This window comes from Cydia amplana, chromosome 22 (genome assembly GCF_948474715.1).
Source record: "Cydia amplana chromosome 22, ilCydAmpl1.1, whole genome shotgun sequence".
In the NCBI taxonomy this organism is placed as follows: Eukaryota; Metazoa; Arthropoda; class Insecta; order Lepidoptera; family Tortricidae; genus Cydia; species Cydia amplana.
In genome coordinates this window covers 12,107,608-12,128,781 of record NC_086090.1, presented here as the reverse complement: position 1 = coordinate 12,128,781, position 21,174 = coordinate 12,107,608, and the positions used below count along the sequence as shown (strand labels likewise).

Here is a 21,174-nt window from a genome sequence, read left to right as displayed (position 1 = left end):
AGGGAGGCAACACGTCGAACGTGGTTCGCGGTAGGCCCTCTGCGCCCGCGCGCGCTGCGACGAAGGACCGACCCCTTCCAACGGCAATAACCATTAACCATGCTTGCTTCTATCGTATAACTGAGGCGGTTGGTAAGTTATTATGGTAAGCTAATACAGACACTTAAGGGTTGGCTGATTTGTTATAGTTTTAATCCCAAAACTGAGCTATTTCCTACAGGAAAACCACCGCGCGACTTTACCGACCGCCCAAGTAGACCTGTAGTTTTCAAAGGGATTTACAAAAGTACATAATACTTTAACTTCATCAAAACAAAACAATCTAAACAAGCGTGCAGATACTTTTGCCCAGTTTGATGGCTTACAAGTTTCTCCTACCAATCGACTAGTTCCGCGCTATAGTTAAAACGAATACAATATACTTCTCATAAGTTATATCACTCGCGTCGAAGAATGGTCCCTATATGACTGTTCATTTTTGTAAAGAGACGCTTTCACGCAAAATGTTTGTAGACATTTCTTAGAAGATTCGCACGTTAATTTATTTAGAAATGTAACGTTTACATAAAAATTCGGAAAAAAACATTTCTTATTAAAAGAAACTTGAATGAATTGTCACGGGGATCATCATTCGATGCGAGAGGTATAACAGCCGCGTCCACGCTGAACAATTTGCAATTATCTTTTTTTTCATTGACAAAAACACATGAAAAATATAATGTTTTGTCTGTTTTTTCTATTCTAATGCAACGATCACAAACTATTCGAGGGTTTTGAAAGGAAAGCCGACACCAGAGACCCGCTCCACGAATGCACACTACTTTACAAAACAACCATTATTCATTCAAAAATTTGTGGGTAAAATTTTCAAATCTTCGATAAAAGTAATTGTGTTAATCGTCGAAAAATCGCATTCCCATAAAATGTATAATCAAATATATAATTTCCCGCATTGACATAGATATCTAGGGACTGGCTTTACGGGCAATAATAATGAGGCATGATATGGGCCAGTACAGCGGTGTGAAACCGCTACAACCCGATTGGTTGATGAGTTCGATTCGCATCACGCGCACGATTGGTTGACGAGTTCGCATTACGCGCGCTATTGGTCGCAACTAGTTGCGTTAGACTGCATGATTGGCTGGAATTCGTAACACCGCTGAACTAGTACTATTTTTAGTGCACCATTAGCCCGTCCTTAGATATTATACGTCAATGATTGACCGTCAGATTTGGCTTTGTTTTAGAGTAAATTCTGGCGATTTTTAACCGACTTCAATTCCAAGAAGGTTCTATATTCGGTTGTGGTTTTTTTTTAAAGACAAGTTGTGACATAATGTGAGATGTGAACGTACAGGGGTCTCTCGGCGGAACTGCCACCAAACTAGAAAGATGGGAGTATCGCTATAGGCCTTCTGTCAAAACGGCTATACTGTCAAATTGCAGTTATTACTCGAAATATGTTAATGATACCACATTGGGCTAGTTATAGGTATCAGGTCTATAGATAAATTAAATTGCTTTACAGCAATGCAAGGGAAAACTAAGCTAAGAGAAAGATTTCACTGCTAAATGTCAAATGCCATTTTATATTCCGTAATAGTATCTACGGTAGATAATCTACCTAACCCTAATTATCTATCTAGTGAACATAAGAAAAAAAAATCTGGAATATATATACAGTAACAAAATTTACTATAAAAATTGCAATTTGACAGTAATACCGTAACGCCTTGCCAGCTGGCATGTGTGACAACTCTTATATAAAGGTGCAATCACACCGGCGGACGGTGCGGTGCCGGCCGCGCTAATACTGTCCGTTTGCGACTGGCCTTATTTCACGGTTAAACTCGATCACGTTTTCGTTACAAACTTTTATAGTACTTTTTTATTAGTCCTAAATGCAGAACTGTAAACATGGGAACTATTTCCAGCGTACAATCTCGTACAACTTGCAGTTAAAACGCAGTTTTCCTGTCTTGGTGTTTAACTAGTCTTTGATTTGAAGCAATCTAGTTTTTCAAGCGCAAGGTGTGATTATAAATAATTTACAACGAAAACGTAAGCCAGTTTGTGATTGGGAGCAATGGTCGACGTGCGCGGCGACCGCATACACGAAATACAACTAAATTGTTATTGTACAAAAGCAAACGTATACAAATACAAAAGTAATATTTAAAAATATAATATCAAAAAAGCGTAATAAAGCACTCGTTATGTACAGAGGCCTCGCCGCCGCTCGTCCGTCAGCGCTCCTACAGACTAGTTCCTTAACTATGTGACCTCAAATATTGAGAACGCGATAATGTACTTAACTCATCCAGCGGCCGCAGGGACGGCGACGGGGCCTTGGTAAAATGTACTCAAATGTTTATGGCGTAAATACTAATAAATGAAATATAATGGTATCCGTCGATACACCACGACTATTCGAGAACAAACAACATGGCGGATAACACTAACGCGCGCACCAAATAATAAATATAAAATTATAAACCTTAAGCAATCTTAAATACCCTGTTGATTTCATGTAAAAAAAAAACAATATTTCCCTTTTGACGTGTGCGTCGCGAGCGTTCGGTCGCGCTCGCCCCGGCTCCTTAATACTAACTCGGTATTCTGTAATCACTCGACAACGTCGCGCGCATCGACAAACATCACACGGTGTACTCAATGTACAAATTATATCGATCAACGCAGCGGGTGTCACAGAATAGCGCCCCTTAACAGGTAAATATTTACCCTAATTTCATACAAAAACTGTCATGTCAAGTCTCACGGCTCCGCCGTGCCTCGGAGCGAGCGGGTCGCGAACGCCCGCGAACATGTTCGGGCGCGAACATTCGCTCGGCCGCTCGGCGCCCTCTTATACCTCCCGGTAACCTATCATTAACGTATATGTCTTTCTTACGTATGTTATTTCGTTTTTACCTTATACTTAAAACTTTAATCGTTTGTGCAAAGAAAAGACTTCATTTCACTAAGTTAAGAATTTTGTACAAGAGTTGTGACGCCCCGAGTCCGCCGCCCGACACGGTCCGGTACGGTCCGGTACGGTCCGGTACGGCGTGGTACGGTCCGGCGCGGCGGCGGACGGTAACTTCTCAGTCCGGTCGGTCACCTCTAGACTTTAACCTTGTAATCGAGCAACTGTCGCGAGTAGGTAAAATAAATAAATAAAAAATATTTTAATCATACTTAATTTTCAAAGGCAGTATAGAATTCGCACATCATCGCGTGAACAAATGATGATAATTAAAAAATACACATAACGTTGAGATTGAAAAAAAAAGACACTAACCAGTGTACACGAGAGGTCACCGACCGCGACGACAAAATGGCCGACAAGCGGCGACAGTAAAAATATATTCCGTTGTATATAAAAATGCTAAAATCGCTTTATAAATACCGCTGACGCGGAAACTAAACTAAATAAAAAAAGTATACGCATCATAGGCCGAGCTCGGCTGCCCGCGGGGAGGCGGTGACATTATTTCCAAATTTGACTAGCCCACACGAATTAGTAAGTGACTAGAACGCGAAACTTCACTGGCAAGACTCCGAATATCCCCTTCAGTGCCACGCCGCCCCGCCGGACAACGACCGAAAACAATCTACCTAATACAAAATGTGATGGACAAAAGATACAATATTTACAAATAAGGGCTATGAACGGAGCGCGGAAGTCGCAACAATCAAACCCCATAAGGAAGAGTAAGTATATTTTATATTATCGACTGTTGTTGTTGTCTTTAGTTCCAATTAAAACGAACGATAATCAACACGCTTTCGGTTGTTGAAAATTATTTTCAAAAATTATGTTGATTGTAATATCAGATCTAAACACATTTGGCAGTGGGTCTGTTAAGTTAATGAAATTACGAGTGACACAGTATCGAGTCGTTTTATTATTACAGCTGTATTCTTTTCGTTGACGCCCCAAGGGAATAGATATGCCAATAATTACAGCACAATCAGTAATACTCAAGTCACGATCAAAGTCACGGCTAAAAACGTCGATAAAATCCTCTCCCAAACGACATTTCATTGTTGCTACATCATATCCGCTCCGTCAAAACGAAGCTCTCTCCGTGCCGGATCCGCGTCGGTGCCGGCGCGATGCCGGCGTGGCGCCGGAGTCGGCTAGCAGAAGCTCTCTCCGTGCCGGATCCGCGTCAGTGCCGGCGCGGTGCCGGCGTGGCGCCGGAGTCGGCTAGCAGAAGCTCTCTCCGTGCCGGATCCGCGTCAGTGCCGGCGCGGTGCCGGCGTGGCGCCGGAGTCGGCTAGCAGAAGCTCTCTCCGTGCCGGATCCGCGTCGGTGCCGGCGCGGTGCCGGAGTCGGCTAGCAGCTCTCTCCGTGCCGGATCCGCGTCGGTGCCGGCGCGGTGCCGGAGTCGGCTAGCAGCTCTCTCCGTGCCGGATCCGCGTCGGTGCCGGCGCGGTGCCGGAGTCGGCTAGCAGCTCTCTCCGTGCCGGATCCGCGTCGGTGCCGGCGCGGTGCCGGAGTCGGCTAGCAGCTCTCTCCGTGCCGGATCCGCGTCGGTGCCGGCGCGGTGCCGGCGTGGCGCCGGGTCGGCTAGCAGAAGCCGCCGAAGCCGACGGAGGGCACGGACGGCACGGCGGGCACAGGCGCCGGCGCGTCGCCGCTCTTGTGCAGCTCCATCAGCGACGGCGGCGACAGGTAGTGCGCCTGCAACAACCATACGTCACACATACAACGGTCTCCATCACAACTGACACAAGTTAAGGCCTATTAAGGCCACACTTATGGTTGGTATAAACATTAATTATAACCATGACTAATGATATATTTTAATTTTATTTGAATTATATTTTATTGGATTTTAAATTTAAATGTATAATGTACTTAATAATAATTTTAACTGTAATTAATTTATTTTATAAAGGTAACATATGCAAGACTAAATTATATCTTAGTTCTCTTTGACATTTGTATGCCAACCGGCAAAACATAGCGCTCAAATGTAACCTAAGACCCATGTATACCTATGTTTTACAAATAAAGCATTCTGATTCTGATTCTGGATATACTACGATACAGTTAAAATTTAATAGAGACAGTTCCGTAAGCGATACTATTGGAATGATTCCTTCTCTTTCCTTCGTTTAAATAGTTACAAAGCTGCCGCTTGCGAAAAATAATTTAGTCTGTAGCCTAAATATGTTAGAAAACACTTCTGTTTCGTCTATATTCCATACTTAAACTTAAGAGGTTAAAGAAGTTTCTATGGCTATAGGTTTCACAAATATCCTTTAGACCATTTAAATAATTACGTATAAGGACAACAAACTGGAAATATTAACTCGATTTGTCTAATGGATATTTAACCGAGCACAAGAAAGCATTCTACAGATTTGGAATAACAATACCTTTCAGTATAACAACCGATGCCATAAGAATAATCCACAACCATACGAATGTTGTTAGTATAAACTGGTTTATGGATCATATACAGACGTAAGAACCAAAATTGTCTCCTCTGTTCCCGATAGTTTTTCTTAATTTGAGGATACTAGACCCTCATTATTAATTAATAAAATAACAATATTACTTTGCTATTACGTTAAATTAAGTTATTTCGATAATTAGCGCAATAGCAAAACGATGCTGTTTTAGCAGTTAGGTATAAGCCCTATACCTAACTGCTAATAAGGAAGCGTTGTACAAAAATTGATCCCATCATAGTTTTCGGGTATTAAAAATTCGTAGGCAATAGTATCAATCATCTTCAGGAATAAAAAAGACAAATGAGTTAGGCGGTCTTCACATTGAATGTATCCGCACGCCGCTCCGGTGTGCGAGCAGGATGCTTTTTACGTGGATAGCGCTGTGTCGCTCACTCCGGAGCGCCGTGCCGATCCGTATCAGTGTCATTACCGTGTTCAATCCGTATATGACCCTAGTACCTGTACTATACATACCTCCTGGATTGCAAATAAAACTTGAGCAGAAACGAGCAGTTACTGAGTGCCGGGGAAGTGCGCCGCGAGGGACTGGAATGTAGTTAAACGTCACATTGGGGGATGCTACACTGCGTGTGTGGCCCACAACCTTTACTGCTACTTATACTTATGTTCTAAATAATCTAAATATTTCTGAATAGGACAATCCATTAAAGGGCATTTTTATGTAAAGTCTATTTCATAGTATGAAATGACATTTTATGTTCATACTTCATACTATGAACTGTCATTTCAGTCTACCGAATAAAAAAATAGACTTTATGTGTCATTAAAGTTAGTTATCAAAAATTAAGTTAATTTAAATGTTCGTCTTCATAAGTCGGAAAAGCTGAAGCCGTTATCGTGAACAGATTTATAAAATCAACAGTTATGATAGATTTTGCCGCTACCGTATTTATCTCGTAACGTAATGTGCAAGTATATTAACCTAATTTAATGATCAAACAAAAAAAGCATTCCAAATCTACAGACATCCAAGAATAACATTAAACATGGCGTCGAAACGTACCTGCTGATGATGCGCCGGGGGCGGCGCGTATCCATTATAGTATGGCGCGTTGTAGGGCGCGTAGCTGCCGGCCACGGACGCCACGGACGCCACGGACGCGACGCCCGGCACGCCCGGCACGCCCGGGACGCCCGAGTAGCCGTACTGCCACTCCGACAGGTATCCGGGCGTCGGCCGCATCAGCTGCCCGCCCCAGCCGCCGCCGTAGCCCACGAACGGCGCGCCGTACCTGCGACACCGCGTCACGTTAGCGTCAACTAAACACCGGGATTATATACGCGCAACACTTATTATTAAACTATAAATATTTTGTTTATTTATTTTTACTATGTATTTATTATATTTTAAACTATGAGTGACATCCCTAGTGCGCAAAACGTTCAAGCGGATAAACAAGACCAAGTGCGGGTAGTTCGAAAAACTCGCGCGGTTAGACGATGCTGATGTCAACTTAAGCCAGTCTTCTCCGAGACCACGGGGACAACGCCGTCCTCGAAACGTCGGAGGTAAATCTTAAAACTTAGATACGCGATTAAGTCCCGTTGTATAATTTAATAATGTATAAATATTTTAGCGATACGAGTGCTTACGGTACTATATGAATTGTAATAAAAAAAAATGTTAGCAAAAATATAAATTGATTCAATTTGGTGCCGTGACCACGATATCGTTTAGTGACGTTGTTGAATGATACACAAGTCGGTATAGTGTCAGTAGCAATATTATACAAGTACGAGTCCGGTCTTACTGCAACCACGTCACGTTAGCTCCCTACTGATCATATCTAGCACATTGTATCGTTAGGAAGTTAACACCGGGATTATATACGCGCAACACTCATTATTAAACTATACTTCGTTTTTTTTAGGATTACAAATTTGGTAAACAATCTTGATGTGTCTTTTAATTAAAAAACACTTTTTAAAAATCAATAACTATTACTTATGAAAGCGGAAGACTATAAAAGATCGTATTAGATTCATAATTGTTACATATTTACCGTAACTTATTTTTAAAATGTGTTTTTCAATTAAAAGACACATCAAGGTTGTTTACCAAATTTCTAATCCTAAAAAAAACGAAGTATATAAATATTTTAGCGATACGAGTGCCTACGGTACTTCTTTAAATTGTAATAAAAAAAATGTTAATATTAACTTTTATAATTGTTTTCAATAATAACAAAAATATAAAACTGATTCAATTTGGTGCCGTGACCACGATATCGTTTGGTGTTGTTGTTGAATGATACACAAGTCGGTATAGTGTCAGTAGCAATATTATCCAAGCAGTATCCAAGTACGAGTCCGGTCTTACTGCAAGCGACACGATGTATTCTTTACAGTTTTTCATTCATTAAAATTACCACATAATTATGACCCAAATTGTAATATTACATATTACAAATTGTAATATTACATATTACAATTTATATAAACGTGTAATATGAACATTCTGGGCAAAGGCGCCATTTTTATTATTAGAAAAATCCACAAAGGCGCCATTTTTATTATTAGAAAAATTCAAACTTATCACAAAAATGGAATTAAATCTAATTCCCAAAATCCATCATACTGCATACTTCGGCATGCAATTAAGGTTAGGTAGAAGCTCAAATCTCTCCGTCAGTTAGCGCCGGTCAAGTAATCCGTTGTGCGGGTGCACAGAAAAAATAAAACCTTATCGGGAGTTCACCACAAATCCACCACACTCGGACCTCTCTACGTCATGCTATTAAAGTTAGAAGCACCGACACGTCGGCCACGAAACGCACGCTCGCGTGCGTTCCCCGGCCTCGGGTTAAGCCCTTGCTACACGGTCGCCGACAAGCCTTCAGACCGCGTGGCCTTGGTCCGTCCCAGACCGTGTAGACAGTTATTTCCAACAAAATTTGACCAAAACTGACCAAGATCAGACCAAGGTCAGAAGGCTTGTCGGCGACCGTGTAGGTTTACGTAAGTCGCGCGCCACGCGGGACAGGGACAGGGACAGGGACAGGGACAGGGGACGGACTGACCCGTTGTTGTAGGAGCCGTAGTAGAGCTGCTGCTGCGGGGCGGGGCGGGGCGATACTGACCCGTTGTTGGCGTAGGCGGGCGAGCCGTAGCCGTAGGGCGGGTACAGCGCGGGCGCGTACTCGGGCAGCGCGGCCACGGGCGCGGCCGGCTCGGGCGCGGACGAGGGGCCCGCGGCCCCCCCCGCGCCGCCCCCCGCGCCCGCCGGGCCCTCCGCGATGGACGGGATCTGGTCCACGAGCGACTCGAGCCCCGAGAGGGATTTGGACGCGACGTCCTGCGGCTTCGGCTTGGCACCGCCCGCGAACTCGCCCGGCGATCCTGTCGAAGGAGGAGAGTTTTATCGCCCGTCGAGTTGTGTAATTATAGAAATATTCAGGGTGGATTTTCTTTTTGGGTCAGTGAGGGCAGCTACCAGATCCCGTGCTGCTACGAGAAAACGGTCTAAGAAGACCTTCCCTCGATTTCAAATTAATGAAGATTGGCTTTTATAGATTTTGGAAAAAACATACAGGGTGCGAGAAAAAGGTCATTTTTCACAAACTTTTTTTTTCATGCCAATCGATCCCATTCCTATTAAGGATCAAAAGCTTGTATGGAACCAAAAAAAAATTCCGGCTAGAAAAGCCACAAATCGAGGAAAACTTTTCCCATACAATTTGTATGAAAATGAAAACTTTTATTTTTCACATGCTATTTTTGTATGCCAATCGATTCCATTCCTATCCAGTATCAATAGTTTCTTTGGGGTCAACTTACGGTAATGTACTAAAAAGCCACAAATTAAAGAAAACATTTTCCATACATTTACTATGGAGAAAACGTGAAATTTAATTCACATTTTTCTATCTGGCCAATCACTCCTGTTACATTTAAGGACCATAATACTGTATGAAGACATTGCTGTAGGACTGATGGGCGAGATAGAAAATTGAGAATAACATTTCACATTTTCCCCATAGTAAATGTATGCAAAAAGTTTTCTTTAATTTGTGGCTTTTTAGTACATTACCGTAAGTTGACCCCAAAGAAACTATTGATACTGGATAGGAATGGAATCGATTGGCATACAAAAACAGCATGTGAAAAATAAAAGTTTTAATTTTCATACAAATTGTATGGGAAAAGTTTTCCTCGATTTGTGGCCTTTCTAGCCGGAATTTTTTTTTGGTTCCATACAAGCTTTTGATCTTTAATAGGAATGGGATCGATTGGCATAAAAAAAAAAGTTTGTCAAAAATGACCTTTCTCTCGCACCCTGTGTGTTTTTTCCAAAATCTGTAAAAGCCAATCTTCATTAATTTGAAATCGAGGGAAGGTCTTCTTAGACCGTTTTCTCGTAGCAACACGGGATCTGGTAGCTGCCCTCACTGACCCAAAAAGAAAATCCATCCTGTATATTATGATCGAACGAAACGTTTATATTATTTTATTATAGTAAGGTAAGGTAAATACATACCGGGTGGTCGCGAGTGCGACGTGTGTTCTGGCGGGCGGAAAGCGGGCGCGTGTGGAGAGAACGGCCCTTCACCCCCGCCCTCAGGCGTCGATCTGAACACGGAATGGTATCTGTCACACATGTTTCTTACGATCGATTTAAAAACTTTGGTTTCATTGCACCTTCATTTTTACCTGTTAAAAATTCCTAAATCTCACAACGGAATACTACATTTTCTAAGTGCCTAAATTTAAATCGACATGGTGTCATAAGATTTTATTATAAACTAAGAGTTACCTATTAAAATTGCTAGAGTACATGGAGGGATGCTGTTGTAAGTGGTCTAATCGTGGACTGTCACCCAAGTTGCTTCCTGAAACGGAATAAATACAATTTTAATTTTAGTACAACGGTACAACTGATACTATTTGATACTGGTCGTGTCATGTCATGTGTCAAAGTTGAGAAGAATAGAATATAATTTATTCGTAAGCACAGACAATAGATAATATAAAAAAAACACAAAATAAGATTAAAGTACCACGAAATGGCCTCATCTCAGCATGTTGCTGGCGGCTTCCAGCGCTGGTCTCCGATGAGACCATCAAGTGAGTCTTCTCACGGAGGGTAACAGGCAAGAAGAAAAAGACATCAAATAACGTAAAGTGAACAAATAGTAAAATAAAAGTTACACATAAGGAAGATACAACCTAACGACTATATTAAATTAAATTAAGACTATTACAGAAACGAGGTTATGTAGATTGCAATATTTGCAAACTGAAATAATTGCTGTTATAAATGTTAATTTGCTATGTGACAGAAGCAGTTGATGTAATTCGTACCAGGGATGTTGCGGATGCAGATTTTTTGACATCTGCGGATGCGGATATTTAAAGGCTCACATCCGCGGATGCGGATGCGGATGTCAAGATTAGGTACTTAGAAAACGTCAAATATGACATTTTTAGTATTTTTTTATTTAAAAAAAAAACGAAACGTTTAGTATTTGAGCAAGAATATAGGTGCGTTATATTTAATAAACAGTAAATTGGCCGACTTTTCTGGATCTAGACGATTTCGTTATAGGTAATGACGAAATTACCTAGCACTTACGCCGCCGCTAAGACGTTCCTGTACAGACTTCTTCGACATCCGCATCCGCATAAGCTCCGCATCGATTTTATGCGGATGCGGATGCAGATGCGGATGTTGAAAATAATGCGGAAGTTCCGCGGATGCGGATGCGGATGTTCGCAACATCCCTGATTCGTACCTTGGTCACGGTAGTGGTAATGGTCTTTATGTGCGGGGTCGTGCAGCGCGTGCGGCGCGTGGTGCGGGTACGCGAGGCGCTCGGCGCCGTCGTACAGCCCCGCGCCGAACGCGCCCGACGCCACGCCGCCGCCGCCGCCGCCGCCGCCGCCGCCGCCGCCGACGTTGCTCACGCCGCCCGGCGACATCTCGCTCACGCCGGAGTTCGCCTGCTGAGAGATAACATAAAGGTTAAACGTCGGAAATTTTAAAGGGGGTCGTTACAATTTGGTGCCGTGACCAGGATATGCAGTTCGGTCGGTAGTGTGCCGGTCAGGTAGTAAAACCAAAACTAGGTTCCTACATCTCATCTCCGACGATTGCTGAATTACTTGCGCGGTGATCTTCTAGAACTATTTAAATAAATAAATAAATAATAAATAAATACCAGGGGACATCTTACACAGATCAACCTAGCCCCAAACTAAGCAAAGCTTGTACTATGGGTGCTAGGCGACGATATACATACTTATATGGATAAATACATACTTATATACATAGAAAACACCCATGACTCAGGAACAAATATCTGTGCTCATCATACAAATAAATGCCCTTACCGGGATTCAAACCCAGGACCGTCGGCTTCACAGGCAGGGTCACTACCCACTAGGCCAGACCGGTCGTCATTTAGTGGTTCCGTATCTAGTTTTCTATCGTATACCAAAATTAAAGAAAAAGTGTGCCGCAAGTCCGTCTAAAAGGCTCTTACACGAGTGATTAAAACATTTAGTTAGCGATATGAAAAATAAATATCGGTACGCGCGTTTCAGCGAACCGACCTTGTTATAATCCTGGAGCGACTCATCACTGCCGCTGCCCGGATGCATGTCAGTGGATCCGAGCGGCGACCGCTCCCGGTCGCGGCTCTCCCCGGCATGCGGCGGCTCGAAGTCCAACGTGAGGCCCGGCGAGGCGGTCGGCGAGGATATCGCCGCGCCGATGTCGCTGGACAGCTCCCCGGCGAACGAGCCGGCGCTGCCCGTGGAGCGGTGCGGGAGGGGCGGCAGCGGCGCGGGGGAGGGGTGGCTGGGGTAGGTGGGCGTGCGCGGCGCGGGGGAGGAGTGCTGGCTGTAGGGCGTGTGCGCGGGGGAGGGGGTGTAGGAGTGCGCGGCGGGGGAGGCGGCGGGGAACGCCGCGCCCGGCGCCAGCGGCAGCGGCGAGCGCGAGTACGGCCGCGGGGTCTGCGGACAAGTACGCCTAGTCAATATCGGGAGTTAAACTTTTTTTCCGACGATACCTAAACTGTGAAAGGAGGGGTAAGTATAATTAAATCGAGTAATTTTACTGTGTCAAAAGTAGAGATGCACCGGATATCCGGTTACTATCCGGTATCCGGCCGTTATTCCGCCGGCCGTTTAGTATCCGGCCGGATACCGTATAGTGACCTTCTATCCGGCCGGATACCGGATAGTAAAATTAACACATTTTGGGGTAAAAAATGGAATCTTAAAAACAATCACGGTTATAATGCTAACGACACAGTAGATAGAAATAAATACGTAACCAATGTCACACAATACACTTATTTGTTTACACAAAAATACGCGCGCGCACTTGTAACTATAAACGAACTTACTACGTAATGACATGATAAAACTCGTTACGATCCTAGAAATGTGTCCGCGCGAACGTTCACTACGAAACAGATCGAAACCTGCACGACGCGCACCTGCAAAACTCAAAATATAGGTACAATTCCGCCGGCCGAATATCCGGCGGCCGGATACCGGATATTCGGCCAGTGTCCAGGCCGGATATCCGGTATCCGGCCAAACAACTATCCGTTGCATCTCTAGTCAAAAGTATATCAGTGTCGGAAGTGCACACGAGATGGAGTCTGGTGTCGGTAGTACCTGCGACTGCGGCTCGGGCTGGCGGTGGTCGTAGCTGTCCTCGAGGCGCACGTGCGGCGAGCTGTAGGGCGCGGGGCTGGCCGCGTAGAGCGGGCTGCGGCCCGGGTAGCCCACGCCCACGCTCCCCACGCTGCCCACGCCCACGCTGCCCACGCTGCCCACGCCGCCGCGCGCCGGGGACCCGTACGGGTTGCTGCGCGGCGGGGACGGCGCGGAGAACGCCGCCGGCGACGACGGGTACTGTCCGAAAACGTTACGATTTGACTGTTAAGCTTTGGATGGACTATGTATTTAATGTATGTTGTGATTTTTTGTAATGTTTAATTTGAATTCTGTACAACTGTACTTTTTTGACATTCATAAGTGCATTATATTAATGCCTAAATTAAAAAATAAAGAATTGAATTGAATTGAATTCCTCCAAAAACCGGCCAAGTGTAAGTCGGACTCGCGCACGGAGGGTTCCGCACCATCAACAAAAAATAGAGCAAAACAAGCAAAAAAACGGTCACCCATCCAAGTACTGACCCCGCCCGACGTTGCTTAACTTCGGTCAAAAATCACGTTTGTTGTATGGGAGCCCCACTTAAATCTTTATTTTATTCTGTTTTTAGTATTTGTTGTTATAGCGGCAACAGAAATACATCATCTGTGAAAATTTCAACTGTCTAGCTATCACGGTTCGTGAGATACAGCCTGGTGACAGACGGTCGGACGGACAGCGGAGTCTTAGTAATAGGGTCCCGTTTTTACCCTTTGGGTACGGAATGAAGTAACCGGAGCGCCAGGGTGGTAGGGTTGGTTCACCAAACACAGTATACAGGTTAACAGATGTATTGTCTTCCAGCTTGTACACTCTAATCTCCCCAATACTTGATATTCTATCGTTATATATAATTATTCTACGTGACAGAAGAGGAAATCCCTTATCGAGTGGAGGCGCAAGAACTACATTAAATGTGCTGATCACTCAATATGCACAGACGTGCGATATGAGTATCTGCCTATCGCAGAACCCTAAAAAACGGTAGTTGGCGTGGTCACCTGAGGCTGCGGCGTGCCCTGCGGCCGCTGCGGGCCCGGCGAGTAGCCGGCCGAGCGCGGCGACGCGTACACGCCGCGCGGCGACGCCGCCGGGAACCCGCCGCCCGGGCCCGGGCCCGCGCCGGTCCCCGGGCCCGGCGACGAGTAGCGCGCCAGCCCGAGCGGCGCCGACACTTCCATCCCGGACTCCATGTTACCTCCTGCTCCGAAACAGACACGTTAAGACTTGAATAAATTTAAAAGTGGAAAAATTAAAATTATGTTTAATATTAAACTGTTCGTACTTTAAATTTTTCTTGCACCTATTACTGCTTGCTCTCTGTTTGGCCCGAGGGTTAACTGGTAGAGAATGCCTTCAGGCATTAAGTTCGCCTTTTGTACATTTTTTACTGTGCAATAAAGTTTAAATAAATAAATAAATAAATAAAAATTACTGTCTCGGGTGAGACTTGAACTCACGGCCTCACGGCTCTCTTGGTGGCTCAGATGGCGGAGCGCTGGAGTATCGATCCAGAGGCCGTGAATTCAAGTCTCACCCGAGACAGTAATTTATCCACTTTTAAATTTATTCTAAGCTTAATAGCATCGTTCGCAGACGTTTCTGCTTGTTAAAAATTAAAATTACGTTAAGACTTGGACCCTGATTCACCACGCTGACAAATGCGGCAAATCGACAATGGGGTTGGCACCTGTCAGTAGTAGATTATACAGCTTGAGCATATAGAGAACCATTTTATCTAGGGCAATTTATATAGGTCGAAAATAAAATGGGGCGTTTATGCTTATGCCCGAGTTGTATACTGCTCGATTGTGGAGAAAATATACAGATATATCCAATATGTAAAATTTCTTTACACTATAGCATATACTATAAGCCCCTTCTACACTTTGACGATTTTTTTAACATTATAATCTCAGCTCGGCGGGGGTGAGCTATTTACCTTATAATTTGACTTGAGACATGTCAAATTATAAAGTAAATAGCTCACCCTCGCCGAGCTCTGATTATAAAAGTTAAGGGCGAAGAACAAAAGCCATTAAATTTTTTAGAAGTCCTAACTCTTATAGGCATAGCCATGGTTAGCCATGGTTTGGTGTACATCAAATTGCGTAAACATATTTTCTGTAATGTTCCAGAGGGGAAAATGGAGACTAGTTTTGTAAGGAGAAGCGTTGACGTGAGTTGGTCCCCTTTCCTCCCCACGTGTCGGGTGGGGGAGGGGGGGGTCCTTTGTTCTCCGTCTGCCTAAAACGGATTGTGCCTATGTAGCTCTCAAGTCTAAATCGCACATGACATAAGACGTCAAGTTCCTAATTATCAACATGCCATTATAACTTTTGTACTAAAGGGTATTAAGACTAAATGGCTGTTAAGCTACATCGCATTACGACTAACACGCATTAGGACAACAGCGGTATTATTACTATGCCACTTAAAGATTTAGGTAAGTGCTCGAAACAGGCAGTCCACTATATAGAAAAACAGCAGAAATGACCTATCGCCCCTGAAACAGTGCCAAATTGTACTGGTAACCATGGTAACCCAGGGTTAGTGGGATAGTGCAAGTGGCGCTTAGAGATTTAGGCACGAGCTCTAAACAGCCGGTCCACTATACAGACAAACAGCGAAACGGCCAGCAAGCTAGATAGTCTTTATGCCCCTAAAGATTGAAGTTTAGGCATAACGCGACATAGGCACTATCCGCTTTAGGCAGACGGAGAACGAAGGGGTGGGGTAAAAAAAAAAAAAAAGCGGCCAAGTGCGAGTCGGACTCGCCCATGAAGGGTTCCGTATTCAGGCGATTTATGACGTATAAAAAAAACTACTTACTAGATCTCGTTCAAACCAATTTTCGGTGGAAGTTTACATGGTAATGTACATCATATATTTTTTTTAGTTTTATCATTCTCTTATTTTAGAAGTTACAGGGGGGGGGGGGGACACACATTTTACCACTTTGGAAGTGTCTCTCGCGCAAACCATTCAGTTTAGAAAAAAATGATATTAGGAACATCAATATCATTTTTGAAAACCTATCCATAGATACCCCACACGTATGGGTTTGATGAAAAAAAATATTTTGAGTTTCAGTTCGAAGTATGGGGAACCCCAAAAAATTATTGTTTTTTTTCTATTTTTGTGTGAAAATCTTAATGCGGTTCACAGAATACATCTACTTACCAAGTTTCAACAGTATAGTTCTTATAGTTTCGGAGAAAAGTGGCTGTGACATACGGACGGACAGACAGACGGACAGACAGACGGACAGGCAGACAGACATGACGAATCTATAAGGGTTCCGTTTTTTGCCATTTGGCTACAGAACCCTAAAAACAAGTCTATGGTTCACTTATTTGTCAGAGATGACATTTAAAATAAGGTTGGCAACACTGTATTTCATTCAATATTCACACAAATTCTTTTTTGGGGAATAGACTAAAGACTTGTCTTGACAACTATAAAGTAGGGTTTTAAAGGTGTGTGCACGACCCTTTAAATGACAAATAAAAGTACGGGAGTAGAAAAACATATTTTCTGTAATGTTCCAGAGGGGAAATGGAGACTTTTGTAAGGAGAAGCGTTGACGTGACTTGGTCCCCTTTCCTCCCCACGTGTCGGGTTGGGGGTGAGGCTCACCGTGCTGGAAGTAGGGCGGGTAGTCGGGCATCATGTCCATGTCGGGGTTCTGCGCGGGCGCGGGGAAGTCGTGCAGCGCGGCCGGCAGCTGCGGCAGCAGGCCCTGCCCCTGCCCGGGCACACATTCCTTTAACATATCATGCACCTACAAACAGACGCGCGCCGTTACACTCACTGGCGTTGCTTTTGTCCAGGGATCGGATACCGGTATTTTTTGTATGGGAACGGAAACGGTATTTTTTCGTTCTTTGCTAATTACTTCATTTCTAATTGGGCAATCTAATAATACGAAGTCGTAACCTAAAAACACAACTGAGTCCTACATTTTGAGTATAAAATAATTTGAAAAATATGGTTATTTCTAAGTTTTTGCAAAAAACCGGTTCCGATCCCTGCTTTTGTCTACCAGACAAAGGGGTGTCTGAGACGTCGTGAGATTTGTCTCGACCAATAATCTCACGTGTGATCTTTCAAAATGTATTTTGAGTAAAAAAGCGTTTGATTTATTGAGCAAAACAGAACAAAATACATAATAAAATTCCTAATGTCATTAAATTTACAGAAAGCGACTCAATATTCAATAAAAAACTCAAATGTTTACTTCTAGACCAAGCATGTTATTCTGTTGATGACTTTATGAAAGAGAATATGTAAATTTTACTGTATTAACAATTATTGCACGATCATTATTCATTATTTAGAGATTTGTAAACTTTGACCAATGTATTATTTTTATCTAGAATTGTAAAATAACTATCTTATTTCAATTGTACCTGTGTGACCAGTAAAATATTTTTTACCAATAAAGAAACTAAACTAAACACAATTTTGCTTTATTATTTTTATTAATAGACTTAGTTGAAATTTGCCACACCTGCAGGCGTGTTATGGATTCACGTGATAAAATAATTTGTCTCACTTTTTAACACCGCGCAATTGAAAGAGATAGAAACTGTCTTTGCCACACTGTCACATGGGCAAATACGACCATCATATTCGTACAGGTTACATTTATAATGTGTATAAGTATTTATTAGAGATAAGAAGCTATTTTCAGAAATTCCATCCCTAAGGAAATTAAAAAGGGGATGAAAGTTGTATGGGGTTCATGTTTTATGTTAAGCTAGGAGTTTGAAACTTCGTAAAAAACAAAATCTAATCGAATTTTGAATTATAATGGAATAAAAGAAATTTCCAAATTTCAAACTGCAAAAATGACTCTCCGGAAGTTAGGTGTTCCTGGCACGTACTCCCCGACAACACAACAGCACTAACCTGCTGCTGCTGTTGCTGTTGTTGCTGCTGTTGCTGCTGCTGCTGCAGCAGGAACTGTTGCTCCTCGGGCCTGATGACAAATATTATATTGAGAAATATTCGGAAAGGCATCGGGGATACCCCAGGCCAAAGCTATGAAAACACGCTTATATGACAATAAAAAACTGTGATTATGTAATGTGAGGGACTGAAGCTAATTTTAGTAAGACTTGCACCATCCTACAATCCCGGAGTTAAGCGATTAAACCGTTAACCGAGTGTCAAATTGTACCGGGAACCACGGTAACTCCAGGTTTAGGCGGTTAACCCCGGGTTAGTGAAACGGTGCAAGTGAGCCTAAGTTAAACGGTAAAAATAGGTTATTAATTTAGAAGTTGATATCCTTCTATGGTACCTGATCAATGTGATCTCCACCACTGGGGGGGATCACATTGAGAGACCGTAAAACGAATGAGTGGCTGAGACAGCAGAGCAAGGTCACGGATGTTGTAAAACGCGTAGCCAGTTTGAAGTGGGAATGGGCTGGTCATATGGCACGAAAGACCGACTCGTGGAGTAAAACAATACTCGAGTGGCGACCATGGGGGAAGAACGTCCTCCAAGTAGACCCAATATGCGTTGGGAAGACGACATCAAAAGGGCTGCGGGGATGAGATGGCTCCAGGCCCCAATTTCACCACGGTGACAGGTGCGACAATTGTAAAACATCACTGTTGCTGACGTCACAGGCGTCCATGGGCTACACTTACCGCTTACCACCGGGCGGGCCGTATTCCTGTTTGCCACCATCATTGTATTATTTAAAAATACATTATTATATCGGGAGAAAAACAGATATTTCTCTTGCGAAGTTTCTGACAATTGTCACAAGATTCAAAAGAATTGTCGGTAATTCTTGACAGGAAATGAGTTCTGTGTCGGATTTCGTGACAATTGTCGTGTTTCTTGTGACAATTGTCAGAAACTTCGCAAGAGAAATATGTTTTTCTCCCGATATAATAATGTATTTTTAAATAATACAATGATGGTGGCAAACAGGAATACGGCCCGCCCGATGGTAAGCGGTAACCGTAGCCCATGGACGTCTGTGACGTCAGCAACAGTGACGTTTTACAATTGTCGCACCTGTCACCGTGGTGAAATTGGGGCCATTGCACAGAACCGTGACGAATGGCGAAGAATGAAGGAGGCCTACACCCGAAGGGTAGAAAAGGGCTAAAGAGTAGAGATGCACCGGATATCCGGTTACTATCCGGTATCCGGCCTATCCGGCCGTTATTTTGGTATCCGGCCGGATACCGGATAGTAACCTACTATCCGGCCGGATACCGGATAGTAAAATTAACACATTTTGGGGTAAAAACAGGAATCTAAAAAACAGTCACGGTCATAATGCTAACGACACAGTAGATAGAAATGAATACGTAACCAATGTCAAGTGTATTGTGACTTATTTGTTTACACAAAAATACGCGCGCGCACTTGTAACTATAAACGAACTTACTACGTAATGACATGATAAAACTCGTTACGATCCTAGAAATGTGTCCGCGCGAACGTTCACTACGAAACAGGTCGAAACCTGCACGACGCGCACCTGCAAAACTCAAAATATAGGTACAGTTCCGCCGGCCGAATATCCGGCGGCCGGATACCGGATATTCGGCCAGTGTCCAGGCCGGATATCCGGTATCCGGCCAAACAACTTTCCGTTGCATCTCTACTAAAGAGAGAGAGAGGTACCTGATCTTCTTGGGCCGCCCCCGTTTCTTCTTGGGCGGCTGGTCTCCGTTGGGGTCCTGCGGCTGCGGCTGGCGCGGCTGTCTCGGCTGGCGCGGCTGCGGCGGCGCCACTTCCCCGTTCTCCAGCTTGATCTTCTTGGGCCGCCCGCGCTTCTTCTTCAAGGGGACCTCGGTGCCGTCCTCCAGGATGATAGTGTCCCCGGGCTCGGGCTCCATCGTCAGTCTGCGAGCGTTTCTTTGTGTATAGTTTTATTTTCTGTCAAATTCGGTGCATCGGAACCGGTTTTTTGCAAAAAACTTAGAAATAACCATATTTTACGAATTATTTTATACTCTAAGGCCCACTTGCACCATCCCAAAAACCTGGGGCTAAGCGATTAAACTATTAACCAAGTGTCAAATTCAACCATGGTAACTCCAGGTTAAACTGGTTAAACCCGGGTTAGTGAAATGGTGCAAGAGGGCCTAAATGTAGGACTCAGTTGTGTTTTTAGGTTACGACTTCGTATTATTAGATTGCCCGATTAGAAATGAAGTAATTAGCAAAGAACGAAAAAATACCGTTTCCGTTCCCATACAAAAAATACCGGTATCCGATCCCTGCATCGGGGAGAGGCTCGCGCTACGCTCCTGCGAGTCCCGCCGGTACTTGTTTTAATGCGTGGACAGGTATAATAGAGCTCCCGAAATGGTTTTTTTAGAGACGCCCCGAATAGTGGTTTTGGCCGAATACCGAATACCGAATATTCGGCCCCTCTCTCGGCCGAATACCGAATATTCGGCACGACATGCGAACATTTTGAGTCACGATTATTATGAAAACTGATCGCTAACAAAGCTCAACGTTAGATGACGCTAGCTAAGATATATTTTTGTTGAACAGCATTAATGAATAGAGTCAAGCAAAACAAACTCATGATCGCATTTAACAACTTTCTAAGAACACATTCTGAATATACCTACATAGTTGTTGGTTATTTTTATTGTGCAATTTTTCTTTTTAAGTAGGTGCAACAGATATTCGGTATTCGGCCGAATAGTATGCAACATTCGGCCGAATACCGAATATTCGGCAAAGTGGCCGAATAGGCCGAATACCGAATAGTTGCCGAATATTCGTGGCATCTCTAGTTTTTTTGGATTATGTAATAAAAGTTCAATTAACATGTTAAAACACAAATAACAAGTACCAGCGTTTTTCTCAAACAAGTTCGAATCTGGCTAAAAATCATTATTTCAAATTAAGCTAGGCCTCGTCGATCAAACGAATGTGCAGAAGGAGGCCGTTGAGGTTGTCGCTCCAATAGGCCTCACGTATTGATGTGCCTAAGGAAGCTTTCCAAAATTGCGAAATGT

The 21,174-nt window shown here is 43.6% G+C and overlaps 1 protein-coding gene across 1 annotated transcript in view; it reads right to left on the bottom strand.

Moving 5' to 3' along the window:
• Nucleotides 1-4,544: 4,544 nt before the first annotated feature.
• The window catches only part of LOC134658544 (collagen alpha-1(I) chain-like), a 65,440-nt gene continuing 48,810 nt past the window's right edge, over nt 4,545-21,174 (bottom strand). The window contains exons 8-20 of the mRNA XM_063514229.1: nt 19,820-20,041; nt 18,021-18,146; nt 17,403-17,433; nt 16,802-16,946; nt 14,164-14,363; nt 13,120-13,359; nt 12,046-12,447; nt 11,226-11,436; nt 10,247-10,322; nt 9,971-10,062; nt 8,574-8,832; nt 6,497-6,725; nt 4,545-4,693 (exon numbers count right to left, since the gene is read on the bottom strand). Of these exons, the coding sequence (XP_063370299.1) occupies nt 4,580-4,693; nt 6,497-6,725; nt 8,574-8,832; nt 9,971-10,062; nt 10,247-10,322; nt 11,226-11,436; nt 12,046-12,447; nt 13,120-13,359; nt 14,164-14,363; nt 16,802-16,946; nt 17,403-17,433; nt 18,021-18,146; nt 19,820-20,041 (2,347 nt within the window). The 3' untranslated portion in view covers nt 4,545-4,579. The remainder of the gene's footprint in view (nt 4,694-6,496; nt 6,726-8,573; nt 8,833-9,970; nt 10,063-10,246; nt 10,323-11,225; nt 11,437-12,045; nt 12,448-13,119; nt 13,360-14,163; nt 14,364-16,801; nt 16,947-17,402; nt 17,434-18,020; nt 18,147-19,819; nt 20,042-21,174) is intronic.